At 43.0% G+C, this 18275-nt stretch overlaps 1 protein-coding gene across 1 annotated transcript in view; it reads left to right on the top strand.

Annotated features, from left to right (window-relative positions):
* myo10 (myosin X) overlaps positions 1 to 17804 on the top strand; it is a 266652-nt gene extending 248848 nt beyond the window's left edge. The window contains exons 29-41 of the mRNA XM_039003646.1: positions 2756 to 2849; positions 3291 to 3346; positions 5786 to 5928; positions 6105 to 6296; positions 8774 to 8931; positions 9133 to 9256; positions 9607 to 9904; positions 10580 to 10787; positions 11051 to 11187; positions 12606 to 12726; positions 12944 to 13435; positions 13841 to 14032; positions 14243 to 17804. Coding sequence (XP_038859574.1) covers positions 2756 to 2849; positions 3291 to 3346; positions 5786 to 5928; positions 6105 to 6296; positions 8774 to 8931; positions 9133 to 9256; positions 9607 to 9904; positions 10580 to 10787; positions 11051 to 11187; positions 12606 to 12726; positions 12944 to 13435; positions 13841 to 14032; positions 14243 to 14353 — 2326 coding nt within the window. The 3' untranslated portion in view covers positions 14354 to 17804. The remainder of the gene's footprint in view (positions 1 to 2755; positions 2850 to 3290; positions 3347 to 5785; positions 5929 to 6104; positions 6297 to 8773; positions 8932 to 9132; positions 9257 to 9606; positions 9905 to 10579; positions 10788 to 11050; positions 11188 to 12605; positions 12727 to 12943; positions 13436 to 13840; positions 14033 to 14242) is intronic.
* Positions 17805 to 18275: the final 471 nt, after the last annotated feature.

Below are 18275 nucleotides of genomic sequence, written 5' to 3'. Positions count from 1 at the left end.
TAAATCATCACAAGAGGAAGGCAGAATTGGTGATGGAGAATTGTTCATACACTCAATCAAATCTGCAGAAACTTCAGAGGTAAGATAGCGTTTCTTAATAATGCGGTAGTCAAAAATACACAGTGGTGATCAGATAAAGCAACATCAACAATAGAGGATATGTGAATAGAAAGCCCCTTGGTAATAATCAGATACAATGTATGACGGTGGTTATAAGTGGGCCCAGTAACATGTTGGTTAAAGTCCATAGAGCTCAAAAGATTCATGAATTCAATGGCCTTGGAGTCAGTCTCTTTGTCAACGTGAATATAAAATTAGCCTAAAACAATGATTTTATCATAGTTCTCAAAGACAATAGAGAATTGTTCAGATAAATCAGGAAAGAAAGTGGAGCAGTGCTGGTGACCTATACAGGGTTATGGTCAGAACTGGTAGCTGACATTTAAACAGTATAGCATGATTCTCAAAAGACCCAAAGTCACCAAAAGAAAAAATAACCTTACAGCTGAGAGCATTAGTAAAAATAGAGGCCTTTTCCACTTTTCTGATAGAGTATGGAAAGCTGTAGTCCGAAGGGAAGGCTTCAATAAGAGCAGCACTACAGTCTGATGACAGTAATCAACTTTGCGCTCAGTAATGAGGTCATTCGCGAGAAAAGGTTTATTAGGGATTGCTTTAACATTTAAAAGTGCGATATTCAATGAGTGTGGGCCACTCTGCCCCTCGGGCATCTGCCTCGAGGTAACCAATGGAATAACAACCAAATGATTAACGTAACAACCATGTTTTCTGACTGTCTCCAATCTAACAGAATGACTTGTATGAACTCACTAGAACGCGGAGTTAAAGGAACATAAATTAGGTTTCTCACAATAACCATAGTGCCATTTCTACAGGAGTTGATATGCTTTCCAAGTCCTCTGTCGCTTATTCTGACAGGGAGGACTGGAGCACTACCAGACCCTGTCTGTCAGTCTCTAAAACAGTTTGATGTTGCTGGGACTGGAGCACTACCAGACCCTGTCTGTCAGTCTCTAAAACAGTTTGATGTTGCTGGGACTGGAGCACTACCAGACCCTGTCTGTCAGTCTCTAAAACAGTTTGATGTTGCTGGGACTGGAGCACTACCAGACCCTGTCTGTCAGTCTCTAAAACAGTTTGATGTTGCTGGGACTGGAGCACTACCAGACCCTGTATGTCAGTCTCTAAAACAGTTTGATGTTGCTGGGACTGGAGCACTACCAGACCCTGTCTGTCAGTCTCTAAAACAGTTTGATGTTGTTGGGACTGGAGCACTACCAGACCCTGTCCGTCCTTCTCTAAAACAGTTTGATGTTGCTGGGACTGGAGCACTACCAGACCCTGTCCGTCAGTCTCTAAAACAGTTTGATGTTGCTGGGCCTGGAGCACTACCAGACCCTGTCTGTTAGTCTCTAAAACAGTTTGATGTTGCTGGGACTGGAGCACTACCAGACCCTGTCTGTCAGTCACTAAAACAGTTTGATGTTGTTGGGACTGGAGAACTACCAGACCCTGTCTGTCAGTCTCTAAAACAGTTTGATGTTGCTGGGGCTGGAGATCTACAAGACCCTTCCTATCAGTCTCTAAAACAGTTTGATGTTGCTGGGACTGGAGCACTACCAGACCCTGTCTGTCAGTCTCTAAAACAGTTTGATGTTGCTGGGACTGGAGCACTACCAGACCCTGTCCGTCAGTCTCTAAAACAGTTTGATGTTGCTGGGACTGGAGCACTACCAGACCCTGTCTGTCAGTCTCTAAAACAGTTTGACGTTGCTGGAAATAATCCTGGAACCCCTGCGGTCAGGGTGAATCCTGTCTCTTTTAAAAAGTGCTGGTTGCTCCCACAGTAAGTCAAAGTTGTCACGTCACAAAAAGACACATTCCTGTCGTTGCAAAGTTTCTTCAGGTACTCGTTCAGGGCAAAGAGTCGGCTAAAATGTAAAGCTGTTTGATAGCTGGATCGAATCTTCTCGGATAGATGAAGGGTGGCCAGACTGCCTCCCCATTCTTATTAAAACTAGCATCACAAGAGATAACCTTTTCTTTGAGCGCACCTGTTTATAATGCATTATGAATTAATTCATAGGGCCTTAAGGTCTTTCATACCACTATCGTAAGACTTGCTATAATCGTTCATAATGGCTTCTTTTAGCTGCTTTTATGAATTCCTTATAGCATTTTAATCGCTCTTTTTCGTTTTCCATTTCAAACACGCCCCTAGTAAAAGGTGTTTGATAGGCTTGACCCCTGTGACAGACCATTAAAATAGATGTTAATCCAGCGCAGACCAGATTTACAGTTCTTTGTTCCGCTGTTGTAGGCTGACACTCTTCGGTGGTAGTTAGCCCAACGGCTAAGGAGTTGGACCTGTGGCCAAAAGGTGGCCGTTTCGAATCCCAGGCCGGGTGCTGGACAAGGGGCGGAATTGATCTGGCAACTGGAGGGCTGCTGGGTTTATATCCTCAAGACATTCCCATATTGGGCCCTTGAGCAAGGCGCTTAACCCCACAACATGCTCTCCATTCAGGGGTGCTGCACTGCAGCTTTACCCTGTGCTCGTCTCAACTGTATGTGTGACGTGTGCTGCCTGGAGGGGTGAGAACGGAGCAGAAGACACATTTCTGTTGTTCTCTGTAACTAATGGACCATAAATATGTATTGTATTGTTGTTGTATTGTTCCTGTGTGTAGTTTCTGTGGTTCCTATTGGCTGACACTCTTCTCTGTGTTTTCAGTCAGTGGTTCAGTGTGCTCAGCCAGGTGCACACCTCCACAGAGCAAGAGATCAGGGAGATGCACGACGAACAAGCCAACCCCCAGAACGCAGTGGTGAGTACTACAGGAAGCAGAGGAGGGTGATGGGCAATAGAGTTCAATACGGGAGCTTTGGTTATACAGTATGTAAAGGGAAAGCTGGGTATACAGAATGCTGGAAAACATTGTGAGCAGATGGGGGGGATGGTTTTGGGGGGATGGCGACACACACACAGAACAGGTAATTATTACGATCCCCAAATAGCTGTTGCTGAGGCAGTGGCTACTTTTCCTGGGGGGGGTCTGTGTGTGTGTGTGCGTGTGCGTGTATTTGTGCGTGTGTGTGTGGATGTGGGGAAGTAATGAGAGCCTAGGGAGTTGGCAGAAGGTCAAACTCACATTAGACCCCCAGTCACACTGAACCGTATCTTTTGTGTAAAGTGACTTTGTGCTCTGACTGGTAGTTGAAGGACATCTATTCTCTCTCTTATAAAGACTTTCTCTCTCTCTCCTCAGGGAACCCTCGATGTTGGCTTGATCGATTCAGTCTGCGCGTCAGACAACCCTGAACGGTAAGATTCACGTTACACCAACAGTGGGGTCCAAAATGATGGACACCCTTGATAAAGATGAAGAACAATGACTGTATAAAATAAATAGTTTAAATACTGAGCTACATTGTATGAAACAATTGAAATTATATTATTTTATACTGAAACAATTGCTCAGAGAAGGAGATTTGTTGAACAAGTAGTACTTTTTTTCTCAAAAAGATAGGGGTCAAAATTATTGACATCCCAGTTTGCAATACCTTTCAATACCTCACCTTGCGAGGGTAAAAAAAAAAAAAAAGCTTCAAACTTTGCACCCATTAAAACGTAAAAATGGTTAAATCCCCATGGATTGAGGAGGAATTGAAAAATGATATGGTTGAAAGGGATGAGGCAAAAGGAATGACAAATAAGTCTGTCAACTGATTGGCAAACGCACTGCAAATTGAGAAATCATTTGACTAAACTGAATAAAAAGAAGAAGAAACTATACTATGAATCAAAGATAAATTATATAAAGAATAATAGTAAAAAGCTTTGGAGCACCTTAAATGACATTTTGGGCAAAAAGGCAATCTCGGCTCCATCATTCATTGAACCAGTTGGCTCATTCATCACAAAACCGACTGATATTGTAAATTACTTGAATGATTTTTTTTTCATTGGCAAGATTAGCAAACTTAGGCGTGACATGCCAGCAACAAACGCTGACATTACACATCCAAGTATAACTGATCGAATAATGAAAGACAAGCATTGTAGTTTTGAATTCTGTTAAGTGAGTGTGAAAGAGGTGACAAACATATTGTTGTCTAATCAACAATGACAAGCCACCGGGGTCTGACAACTTGGATGGAAAATTACTGAGGATAATAGTGGACGAAATTGTCACTCCTATTTGCCATATCTTCAATCTAAGTCTACTAGAAAGTGTGTGCCCTCAGGTCTGGAGGGGAGTAACATTAATTCCGCTACCCAAGAATAGTAAAGCCCCCTTTACTGGCTCAAATAGCCGACCGATCAGCCTGTTACCAACCCTTAGTAAACTTTTGAAAAATGTGTTTGACCAGATACAATGCTATTTTACAGTAAACAAATTGACAACAGACTTTTAGCACGCTTATAGGGAAGGACATTCAACATGCACGCCACTTAGATAAATAACTGATTATTAGCTGAGAGAAATTGATGATAAAAGGTTGTGGGGGCTGTTTTGTTCGACTTCACTGCGGCTTTTGACATTATCGATCATAGTCTGCTGCTGGAAAAACGTATGTGTTATGGCTTTACACCCCCTGCTATAATGTGGATGAAGAGTTACCTGTAACAGAACACAGAGGGTGTTAGGGTCTATGTATGCTGATGACTCAACACTATACACGTCAGCTACTACATCGAGTGAAATCACTGCAACACTTAACAAAGAGCTGCAGTTAGTTTCAGAATGGGTTTCAAAGAATAAATTAGTCCTAAATATTTCACTTAATCCTAAACCTCAACTAAGTCTTGCAATAAATACTGTTGAAATTAAGCAAGTTGAGGTGACTGGATTGTACCTTGTCATGGTCAAAACATGTTGATATAACAGTAGCTAAGATGGGGAGAAGTCTTCCATCATAAAGCGATGCTCTTCCTTTTTAACAGCACTATCAACAAGGCAGGTCCTACGTCTTACCTGTACTACTGTTCAGTCGTGTGGTCAGGTGCCACAAAGAGGGACTTCGAAAAATGAATTGTCTCAGAACAGGGCAGCACGGCTGGCCCTTAAATGTACACGGAGAGCTAACATTAATAATATGCATGTCAATCTCTCGTGGCTCAATGTGGAGGAGAGACTGACTTCATCACTACTTGTTTTTGTACGAAGTGTTGACATGCTGAATGCACCAAGGTGTCTGTTTGAAACTACTAGCTCGGACACCCATGCATACCCAACAAGACATGCCACCAAAGGTCTCTTCATAGTCCCCAAGTCCAGAACAGACTATGGGAGGCACATAGTACTACATAGAGCCATGGCTACATTGAACTCTATTCCACATCAGGTAACTGATGCAAGCAGTAAAATCTGATTTAAAAAGCAAATAAAAATACACCTTATGGAACCGCGGGGACTGTGAAGAGACACACACACAGGCACAGACACACGCTTACACATACACATGATAAGACACGCACTCTACACACACGTACACATGGATGTTGTATTGTAGATACTGTATGTGATAGTAGAGTAGTGGCCTGAAGGGAGCACACTTAATCTGTTGTGAAAAGTGTTATGACATGTAATGTCATGTAATATTTGTTATTGTCTAAAACGGTCTTAATGTTGCTGGACCTCAGGAAGAGTAGCTGGCTCGGCAGCAGCTAATGGGGATCCTTAATAAATACAAATACAAAGACACATTCAACTATACATAGTTGAACTAAATCTACAACTTCACTTCTCTTCCTTCCCAGGACCAACTCCTTTGTGATGATCACAGCTAACAGGGTGTTACACTGCAATGCCGACACCCCTGAAGAGATGCACCACTGGATAACATTGCTACAACGTTCCAAAGGAGACACACGGGTGGAGGGACAGGAGTTCATCATCAGAGGTCAGACATTGTTACGTGACATTAACGCCAGAGGTCTAAAATTATATTATGATATTATGTTACTGCGTATCTGACCAGATCGTTATATTATATTATGCTACAACTTTAGGGATACATTTCAGTTGATATTTGATTTTGATTGAGTTGTAAAATGGTGGAAATATCTGCCTCGTTAGGCTGGCTCCACAAGGAGATGAAGAACAGCAGCAGAGCCTCTCTGAAGCTGAAGAAGCGCTGGTTCCTGCTTACCCACAACTCCCTGGACTACTATAAAAGCTCGGAGCGCAACACACTCAAGCTGGGCACCCTGGTGCTCAATAGCCTGTGCTCAGTGGTGCAGCCTGACGAGAAGGTCTTCAAGGAGACAGGTAAGAACTGGATTAGCTACATATACCTTTTTCACGCTAATGAGCTGAGCCGAGCTGTATTGTACTTTGCTGGCTTGGTTACCCATCCAGGTGGTAGCCTCTTCACACTACTAAGTTGAGCCGAGCTGTATTTTACCGCGCTAGCCTGGTTTCGCATGCACCTGATAACATTTTCACACTACGAGCTGAGCCGAGCTGTGTTGTACTTTGCTGGCTTGGTTACACACCCAGGTGATACCCTTTTCATACTACTGAGCTGAGCCGAGTCAAGCCGAGCTGTGCTGTGCTGTGCTGGCTTAGTTACGCATTTCATCATAGTTGTGCGAACCTTGCTAGAAAGGACTATGTGAAAACAGAATATCCGAGGCAGGACAGTACGATTCGTGTAAGAATGAGTGAAAGATAGCTTAATAAAACTGATCAGGGATGGGTGGGAGGTAACACAATGTGAGAGGAGGGTAACCGTTGACCAATTTGTTTTACACAGGTTTGTCTTCTTGGTCTTGATATTTTAAGCTTCGATGTTGGTAAAGGAAGATGGTACAGATGTAAGGACGAAAGTGGGATGGATGTTTTCTGGGAAATAAACCATATAAAGAATACATATCTAATTCAGTACAGCAATAAAAGGATAAGTAGATACTGAGGACAAATGCCTATATAAGAGGATACGGCTAGGCTATGGCTAGCAAACTAGGCAATGGTAAGTAAAACACTGGTTTCCTGTTTTACCTGATAATAAATTGCACACACCTGGTGTCCCATGTCTAGATCAGTCCCTGATTATAGGGGAACAATGAGAAATGCAGTGGAACTGGCTTCGAGGTCCAGAGTTGAGTTTGAGGGCTCTAAACCTCATCAGATACATATGTAAAAGGAAAGAGGACACACTTAATCAATTGCGCATCAAAGGAGAAACAGGAAATAAACTTCAGGTATGTAAGGAAGGAATCTAACCAAAACACTTCTCCAAACACTTCGCTCAGTCCATGAGGTAGCCACACTGATTAGGATGCAGATGTGCTGAGGGAGGAAGTCCCGTCCCTGCAGTGCCTTTTTCTTCTGGCTTGTGTTTTATTTGATTTTGTATTACAAATGCTTGGAGAGTCTGGAAGTGGGTGGGGAATTTTCCAAAATGAGAGTGAAAGTGTGAAAACCCAATGATGTGTCGTAATATGTAGTCATGGAAATGCTGCTATTATCTCATACTAACAAGATCACTGTAGAAAAGGCCTTTATATTTATATTTCCCTACGACGCACCCCTAGTTTGTCCCTTTAGTTCGAATAACCGACAGCTCATTAGTCGAACCACCCCTAACTTTCCATCCAATCAGAGACGTTCTCTTTAACCAGTCAGTTAAAGGTTCGATTCCTTCCTTACATACCTTAAGTTTATTTCCTGTTTCTCCTTTGATGCGCAATTGATTAAGTGTGTCCTCTTTCCTTTTACATATGTATCTGATGAGGTTCAGAGCCTTTACTCTTTAGTTCCAGTGTACAGGCAACTGACTGACTGTTTGGTTTGAGGTGTTTCTGTAGCACATGAGATGGAGTTTGCAAAAAAATGGTCTCTAGATTGTTGAAAATAATCATGATATCATTCTGCCAGGTAGGCATAGGCTAGTTAACATTTAATTCTTAAAAGCCATTGGGGGGGGTTCTAAGCTGACATGTGGAATTGTTTTAAGATGTTCATAGTTTGGATAATTTAGCTATTTGATTTTGAATTTTAGGACCCCTTTAGGTATCAAAAAAATATATTAATTTTTTGCGGGGATAAAATATTGAATATGGCCTTTACTACTATAGCCCAGAGAAACACATTGAATAACACATTCATAAATGGCAAAAAAAAGACATTAAAAACAACATAAAAAACAAGGTTTTGAAGTGTTTGTCCTTTATCTAGGAGACATAAGAATGCTCGTATTTAGTTTTTTGTTATTTTTACACATTTAACCACTTTTTTTTGGTAAGCAAAAAACTGCCTTCGTACATTTTCACAGACCTAAAAAGTGGTGTCCTGGTGTGGTTTAAGCATTGTTGTGGACTTCCAATGTTGCTGTGTGATTGAGAGCAAAAAACTGAAAAAAACTGAAAGAAATTGTAAAATAGAAACTTAGAAAAACAAAACTAAGAAAACTGAATTTGGGGAAAAACTAAACAAATATTTTTTTTATAACGAAAACAGATTTATGTAAATGTATAGTCAGGAGATTATACTTAAGATACCCTTACTTCATTTTTCTGTTTAACTAAAAAGCATCATTTTTTCTGTTTTAATAAAATACAAAGACAGGTTTAAAATCAAAGACAGGTTTAATGTTAAAATGATTCATGTTGATCTTACTTAGAAAATAGTCCTGCTCATATAGGCCTGGATCTAGATGATATCCAAAACAACTGAGACTGAATTCATACATTTTCAGTAAATATAATTGTAATTTTAAATCCTCCACTCTTTTCGTTTCCCAGGTTACTGGAACGTCACAGTTTACGGCCGGAAGCACTCGTACCGTCTCTACACCAAGCTCCTGAACGAGTCCACGCGCTGGGCCAGCGCCATGCAGAACGTCATCGACACCAAGGCCCCCATCAACACCCCCACCCAGAAGCTCATCCAAGACATCAAGGTTTTTCAATCATTTTTAAATAAAAGTTAAATAAAAAACGAAGTCACTCTGGAAACATCCAAGTGCAAAATAGGAACATCTATGACAGCCATGATTATGTGTATTTAAATAATAGTGATAGATTTATTTGCGAGAAATAATTAGATTGAATCATCCTTTACTCCTCTCCGATGTGATTCTCATGTCATTCTGTATCCATAGGAGAACTGTCTGAACTCTGAGGTGGTGGAGCAAATCTATAAGAGGAACCCCATCCTGCGCTACAGTCACCACCCGCTCCACTCGCCACTGCTGCCCCTGCCCTACGGAGACATCCACATCAGCTGTAAGATCGCATGCTCCTTTCATTATGCACCCGCTCCCTCCCTCACCAACATCACCAACTGATAGCAACCTCCTCTCTCTCACAGACACACACACACACACACACACACACACACACACACACACACACACACACACACAATTTTTATTTCTCTCTCTCTCTCGCTCTCTCTCTCTCACTTTTCACCAACTGACAGTAATCTCTTCCCTCTCCCCTAAACAGCATTGAAAAACTAGTGCCACACACAAACACACACACACACACTATAAGTACATTAGACATGTCCTGTTTTGAAAATATTGAGTTAATATCTATAATTGTCCCTTACCTACCCCTTTTCCCCTCTGCAGCCCTGAGGAACAAGGGCTACACGACGCTCCAGGACGAGGCGCTCAAGATGTTCAACTCGCTGCAGCACCTGGAGGGTGTTACCGACCCCGTGACCATCATCCAGGGTGTGCTGCAGACGGGCCAGGAGCTGAGGCCCCTGAGGGATGAGCTCTACTGCCAGCTGGTCAAGCAGACCACTCGCCCCCCACAGCCCTGCAGCCCTGGGAACCTGTGCAGCTGGAGGATCCTGGCATGCATGTGCTGCACGTTCATGCCATCGCGCGGAATCCTCAAGTACCTCAAGTTCCACTTCAAGAGGTGAGAGGGCCCAGTGTTGTAGCAAATATGAGATTTGGTCCGTCTTGATTTCTGTTGAACGACACATAAGAGGGATCAGAGTGTTGTGGGCCACACATGCTGGGTATTTTCGATAGCTGGTTGTAAAACACTTTGCATAAAACCATCTGCTAAATGAGCAGTGGCACTTTATATGAAGGGGGTAACACCTTATTGGAACACGTCATAACACCTTTATGAGTGTTGCAATATTATTCATAACACCTTTATGAGTGTTGCAATACTATTCATAACACCCGTCATAACACATTTATTTATCATCAATCATAAAACATTTTTAAATAAAAGTCCCTTCGAATAGCTCTTTAGTCATCAGTACAACGGAAATTCATGTTTTTACTGTCACAGTACCCAACCTCCTGACAGACTATTTACGCACCAGTCTGAGTGCACCGGCTATGTTATGAGGGCATTATGTATACCCCCTTCATATAAAGTGTTACCAAATGACCACGTCACATTCATAGACGTAAAATATGGTGTTAGCTAGCAGGTCAGGTAGAATTCACATCTGGTAAAGCGCACCCTGAAATGTTATTTCCAGGTCATGAAAGTAATGCTTCATTAGTATCGCAGAGCCTTAAAACTCAACAAAAGCACCAGCATAACAGGGCTCCTCCTCTGTTTCTCCTCCAGGACTCGGGAGCTCTTCCCGGGCATGGAGATAGAACGCTACGCCTCATTCGGCCTGGATTCCCTGAAGAAGACGCGTGGCCGGGAGTACGTACCCTCCCAGGAGGAGATCCGGGCAGTGGTGGCGCGCCAGGATATGACCACCACGGTGCACTGCCATGGCGGAGGCTCCTGCAAAATCACCATCAACTCTCACACCACCGCCGGAGAGGTGAGAGCCGGGGAGGGAAACAAGTTGGGAGTTTAGGGTGGCGGTGATCCAAAGGCAATGTTAATGGGTAACGGACTGCAATAACCTTAAACAAAATCAAAACATATCTGTCTACAGTGTGCTGTGTACGGGAGGTAAGTGAGCTGAAGATAACCACCGTAAAATGCAAAAAGTTTACTTTTTTGTCCCATTTTTGTTACTTTGACTCATTTGTTTTTTTTCGCTTACTTCACAGTTGATAACTGTGTGTGTGTGTCCCCCAGGTGGTGGAGAAGCTAATACGGGGCTTGGCCATGGAGGACAGCAGGAACATGTTTGCCCTGTTTGAGCACAATGACACCACTGACAAAGCCATTGAGAGCCGCACAGTGGTGGCTGACGTCCTTGCCAAGTTTGAAAAGTACGTTTGTGTGATTAAAGTGTGTGTGTGTCAGTGACGTGCGGTGGCTGAGTAGGCACACGCTATTATCAAAGCCAGATTTACCATACAACAGATAGCTCCAACAATAAATCTACATTGAAATAAAAGGCAGAAATCAAAAATATGACATACTTTATCAAGGTAAATAAAGCAAACTCGACCAAACAATGGCGAAAATGAGAAAAGTAAGCTACAAAGGAAAATATTTTATAACGGTAGCTGAGGATTCAGCACTGATGAATGGATAGCGCTGGGGCAGGTTAACTCTGTGGTGCTCAATGGACAGCATCTTTGTCACGCCGGCTATAATTCTTTCCGTTTGTGGACAAGCCAGGAGACGGTTTGTGGGCACAGTTCATTTCACACACACTGATTACGTTTTACAAGTTTGAATACACCAATAAACCGTTATTCTCATGTTCATTCAACAGTAGCCTAACCCGCAAATTGCAAAAGAAAATGCATTTAGTCCTACCTTTACTTGTAAATTAGGTCCATTCGTCTGTCCTTACATCACTGACTGCGTCAATCAAATCCTTCTGTATTCTGTTTGATGTAGTCCTACCCGAAAACACCCAAGTGTCTGCGTTCATCATTACCCCAAAATACTAACTCTTGTTTCCCTAAACATGTTGCTCTCTCTAATAAGGTCCTTCTTCAAAATCTCACGGTTTGCCTTTATGCTACCTTGGATTGTGCATGGTGACATGTTGTTTTTCGCTGCTCATTTAACGGCAGATCGATCCGTGATCTGATCCGTGATTGTTGAGGTCGCAGTAGCAGCCTTCTGTTGTACCCTGTTGAAAAGCTGAAACAGCAGAGGCAGCTATAGGTAGCGCAGCAATTCAGCAAGTCTTTTTGTTCACACCACTCTCGTCTAAATGATCAGATGATTTTCTGTCCTTTCCTCTGATAGCACTTCCCTGTTATGACGTAACCTACACCAACTTGGAATTTCTTTTAGGTGCTGTATAGTGTCCATTTTGTCCGGTTGTTTTTGCTCACTGGCTAGCTTTTAGACACGCCCAAATAATGTTTAAGCGTTAAAGACAATACGAATGCGCAGAATCTGAACTCTGCTCAATGCAACAGGTGAAGCTAGTATAAACAGCAAGGCCTATGCATTGAGTGGAGTAAGGAAGGGCTGCGCATGTCAACGATTTGACTAGATGGGAAGGTAGGAACAGATCAACGAGAGATTTGGATGTAGTAAAAAAAAAAAAAACATTGAGAAAAAACATTAGATAACCAAAAGGGATGGCAATTATTTTTTTCTTTTTTCTTTCATTTAACACCTATTTTATTAGCCTACCCTGACTGCCCTTAACTGGTGTGAGAATGTGTGTGTGTGTGTGAGTCTGTGAACAGTACTAGTAACACTCACTAATCTTTTCCAGGCTCTCTGCAAGTCAAGATGAGACCCAGACAGGCTGGAAGTTCTATTTTAAGCTTTACTGCTTCTTAGACACAGATAATGTACCCAAGGACTGTGTTGAGTTTGCCTTCATGTTTGAGCAGGTATGAACCAGCGAAAAAAAACATCCATCCACACTGTTTCTGTCTGTCGGTCGGTCTACAGACTTTCAATTGTCAAGATCCGTAATTGTTGTGTTGGCTGTGTGTCTGCCAGTCTAAACGTTAATCCGATGATAACAGCTTGTCAAAGACAATCTCTTTCACTTTCCCCCCCTCTTTTTCCTCTTTCCTCCTCTCTCTTTCTCTTGTCCTCCTCCAGGCCCATGAGGCGGTGATCAGAGGCCATTACCCAGCCCCGGAGGAGACCCTCCAGTTCCTGGCTGCCCTGAGACTACAATACCTCCTCGGAGACTACAACCCCCAAGCTACCGTGCCCGAAATGTCTCAGGTGTTCCCTATGACTCGGTTGCGTGCCCGCGTCCAAAATTCCGCCAAGACTTTCTCCCCGGCCACTGGTTTGGGCATGGGGTCAGTGGTGGACCGTTCCGATGGAACCTCGGAGAAGAAGCGCTCCAGCTTCCTGGAGGGAACGCTAAGGCGTAGTTTCCGGAGCGGCTCAATGAGCCGCCAGAAGTTGGAGGAGGAGAACACGCTCGAGGCCTGGATGAGGGAAGAGATAGCAGCAGCACGAACCAGCCTGGTGGACAAGTGGAAGAAGCTACAGGGGATGAACCAGGAGCTGGCCATGGTGAAGTACATGGCACTGGTCAAAGAGTGGCCTGGCTACGGATCCACGCTCTTCGAAGTGGAGGTGAGTGGCCCTTACCAAATAGTGGTTTACATTTCAATTTTAGCACAGGGTTTCTTAAGCCGTTTCGTCTGGGACCCTCAGTCATTTCGCATTTTTGTTCTACTCTACCACTATCACACCTAGGTTGTGTTCATTAGGGCACACAATGGAAAATTAAAATAAATAAAAATCCGGAAAACTAATTGATTTGTATTTCCCTGTGGTTTCAGTCCGTTTTCTTACGTTTAGTGCCTTGTGAACTCAATCCTGATTGAAGAGCTTGATGAGGATGCATAGTGTTGGACTGAAACCAAAAAATAACGCCCAGATCCGGTCCGAAATGGAAAACTCTATAAGTGAATCTATCACCATCGTTGACCCATTTCTCCTACTCATACCATGTCTCCTTCTTGTCTCCTTTCCTAGTCCTGTGACGGGGCCTTCCCAGTGGAGCTGTGGCTGGGGGTGAGCAGGGAGGCCATCTCGGTGTATAAGCGTGGCGAACCCTGGCCCCTGGAGGTCTTCCCCTATGAGCTCATCCTTTCTTTTGGGGCCCCACTGCCAAATGCCTACAAAATAGCCGTGGAGGGCCGCGAACTGCTCTTCGAGACCAGTCTGGTATGTTAAGCCACCCATGATCCCATTTGTGCATTATATAGGCTGTTATAAGGAGCCATGGTGGTAATGGAATGTTTTTTAATGCAATGTAATAATGGTACACGGTATTATAATTATACGTCCATAGAAAGTGTTGCAAACCATTTTCTGTTATACAGCGACTGTGTCAACTGTAAGGTCCTAACCGCGCCTCCTTCACTCTTTCCCCAGGTTATGGACATTGCCAAGCTGATGAAAGCATACATTAGCATGATCGTAAAAAAGCGCTACAGCAACTCTGCATCCATCAGCAGCTACGGTAGCCAGTGTAGCAACTGGTGAGGTGTCGTCCAAGACCTTTCACCTTTCATCACTTAGCAGAGGGCTGGGGGAGGTTGAGTCCTGCGACAGCCTTGTCAGGACACCTTTCCCTCAATGTTTTGGAGAAATGTGATTTTGAACACTCTGGGCCAGACTGACTTTCTCATGGCTCTTATTGCTAACCAGCTAGCTTTGTCTTTCTTATGCTAAGATGCTAACGTGCTACCATGACAAGGGCTTTTGTTACAGGGTGAGACTAGTTACTGGGGTGGTTCCTATGAGTGTGCGGAGTTGGGGCATGGCCAGTCAGAATCTATAAGGGCTCAAGGTAGAAGTTGTCCCTAACCACAGATCTAGGATCAGATTACCCAACCCCAGATTTAAAAAAAATCTGACCCTGGACCAGCGGTTAGGAGAAACTTCTACCAACTCATGAGTACCATGTTTGGTTCTTCTAATGGATGAAACCTCAATTGGACGCCCACTTCTAAGCTTTGGGATACTCGGGGCCTGCCGATTGTTAAGGAAGCATCTCTTTTATTATCAAGAAATTGAAATATGCAACTCAATACTCAAATTATTTTCAAGTGGCATTTTTAAATATATAATGATTGTTGAAAGGGGAACATTGACAGTGATTAAAGGGTTAAAAGTGCTTGAAATAAACCCTTAAAATAGCAGACTGCTTACCGGCACCCCATCCTTACAGACGGTAAATCGTTGGAAATTAATTATTTGATTTAATGAAAATTTCCCCCTCCTACAAATCAAACATTTGTTCGGCTTTCTGGGTATACCAATTTTCTCAACTCAAGTTGTGTCATCTAACATGTCCAAGCAGGAATGCATGATAAATAGATTTTGATGTGAAATAGGCATACCTAAACCAGTGAGTGATTGGCATGAATTTTGGATTGACAATTAGGCTATTGTTGCTAGAATATTACTATCAAAATAGGGCTTCAGAATTGCAGATTTATTTTGTTTAATAGAGAAAAATGTACTTTTGTACAAATAAGCTATCACACTTGGGGCTAATCACTGAGGAAGGGGAAACTCGAAACCAAAACTACAATAGTAGCCTACGGTTTCTTCTTGCGATTGGATTTTTAAATGCTCCACAATTATTGCATTCTTCTCTTCCCTTGTCTCCATCTAGACTACTCGGAGCACACAGGGAGAAACGGGGCAAGGCAAACACTTTCATGCAGGAATCAATATTGTACTGTTTGACCAAATCAGAGTTTTAGCTGCCCCAAAAATATAAAGTTTTGCGTGAAGTGACCTGCTAAAATTTGTAGTTTGCATGTAGTTTGCATTCAAAGTGTGGAAGTGGAATTTCCACCTCTCCAGTGTGTCTACAAAGGACGATGTTTCAGGCCTAGTGCTTATTTGACTCATTATATACCTCGCTTTATTTGACAGCATTATTTGAAAGGATTTTAGGCCTAGTGCTTATTTGACTCGTGCTTATTTAACTCATTATATACCTCACTTTTAAGAGTTGGGGGAAAACAGGGCAGTGGGTCACCATGAGATACTGTTGAAGATTTTACCCACTGCCTGCCATAGACTATAAGCGTAGCAGTGCAGCTTATACTGTACTGCATGTTGCAAATGTAATATTACTATTGTGAGGCCTAATTGCCATGGTAATTAGGAATGTCCAGTCAATTATTATGGCCCACAAATGTACATCTTAACTTACATCAAATGCTTTATGACAGCATCATCTCCCATAGCGGTGCCAATCCAAACCAAAAAAAAATGAAAATATTCAAAAGAGAAAGGGCCCAATTTATTCAGATCCGCTTCAGCCGACATTTGCATATCGGTTGTTTTGGCTATGTCGGAGCTAGAACCACATCAAATCCACAAGCAGCTCTGTGCGGTAGGCTATTGTGGAAATTGCCATTGGATGGACCGAGTCGCATTAGTAATAATCCCATGCAGCCTCTACACCTCGATTAGGCTGATACAAATCCTTATTGTGGCTTGACAGCTCTTAATGTAGTTACACCTCAGACACCGCCAAAACACCAGCTAGGCAGGTGTCAGCTGTCGGCTGAAGCAGATCTGATTGAATCCTAGCCTGAGAGCTCCTTTGAATCAGATCCGATTTAGCCGACATCTGCATAGCGGCTGTTTTTGCTGTGTCGGAGGTGGCACCGCATTAGAGCTGTCAAATAAAGAATTGGATCCCAGCATTACTCCTAAAGCGTACATCGCCAGTTGCTGCAGAGTCGCATGAACAGAAATCCCATATGCATCTGTGTTTACAAGTTCGAACACTGGAATGAATGTGAGATGTAATCTACACCTCAAATAGGATGATAGAAATCCTCATTCGTTTTAATGATTTTTCAATTTGAGGGTAATCAGTTCTATATAACCTACACATTCTCGTTCGGAACTTCTAACATGAGTGGGGCGGGTGTGGCTTCATGACAATGATCACAAGAGCAGCTGCTTACCGATTTATGGCTTCAATGCAGTTCCACCTCCAACACCGCCAAAACATCCACTATGTGGATGTCTGCTATTGCCGGTTAACACTTAATCTGATTGAACATACTGTAGGTCGTAGTTAGTTTAAAGTCCTCCTTTTTATTTAGAAGACTTTTGCCTAGTGAGCTTTGCAGCCCAAAGGACACTTACCTGATGGGCTAGTAAGGGAAGGGACTTAACTTTCTAACTAGGGACCTAAGAGTTCTTTACGCCTCCTGCGGACTGGGCGAGAAGTAGATCGTCTGCGTCTGGGCATGATTATTGCTATACCCACTGAGTAGCTGAACCCATGCTTTTATAGGCTTTGCCTTGGGAGTGAAATTACTTCGTAATGGCATTGACATGATGCAATAGCAACAGTGCCATTCCAAACACAAAAATCTGGAAACAAGACAAAAATTCTGAAAATTTGCACAAAATGTTAGTAGACCCTCCCGCAGCTTAGAAAGCTTAGTGTATTATAATATAGATAGGGCAGCTTGGTCCAAAATAATCACGTCTACTTTAAACATCTGGACCAAAAACACATGGCAGTACATACTCAAAGATCTCCAGCTTGGAAGGTGCTTCATTATTTCCCTCTACCAGCAAAGTTCTCGTAAAGTTCCTGCAAGGTTGCTTTAACATAAGCGACACCCCACAGCATTTCACTGGAACTCCGCGGGCGGTAGCTCCACCCAAAGATATGCAGGATTCTTACTCAGTGCCTTGTTGTATATTATGTACTCGTGTCCTTTTTCAATGGATTTGGTTTCAAACGTCTATAAAATGATCTCTAACTGAACCACAAAGAAATATATGAGAGAACCATGTTATTTTTCTCCCAAAGTCAATTACAAAGCATACAGCGAAAGTATAACAACGGTATACAATACTGGTCTCGGTCGGTGTATCTTTTTTTCCATTTGTATTAGCTGTGTTATGTATTAAAGGATGATTCTAGCAAGAAATGAATACCTATTTACTCAGGTGTCTGTGTTTTGAGTTATTTTATGTGTATTTTATGTTCCCCTGTATTTAGCTGTATTTAGGATAAGGCTCCCTGCCTGTGCCATTAAACCCCTACAACTCATCCAGAACGCCGCAGCCCGTCTGGTGTTCAACCTTCCCAAGTTCTCTCACGTCACCCCGCTCCTCCGCTCTCTCCACTGGCTTCCAGTTGAAGCTCGCATCCGCTACAAGACCATGGTGCTTGCCTACGGAGCTGTGAGGGGAACGGCACCTCCGTACCTTCAGGCTCTGATCAGGCCCTACACCCAAACAAGGGCACTGCGTTCATCCACCTCTGGCCTGCTCGCCTCCCTACCTCTGAGGAAGTACAGCTCCCGCTCAGCCCAGTCAAAACTGTTCGCTGCTCTGGCACCCCAATGGTGGAACAAACTCCCCCACGACGCCAGGTCAGCGGAGTCAATCACCACCTTCCGGAAACACCTGA

Source organism: Salvelinus namaycush, chromosome 11 (genome assembly GCF_016432855.1).
Source record: "Salvelinus namaycush isolate Seneca chromosome 11, SaNama_1.0, whole genome shotgun sequence".
NCBI lineage: Eukaryota > Metazoa > Chordata > Actinopteri > Salmoniformes > Salmonidae > Salvelinus > Salvelinus namaycush.
Note: the sequence above shows the minus strand (reverse complement) of the source record. Positions and strands in the feature narration are given on the sequence as shown.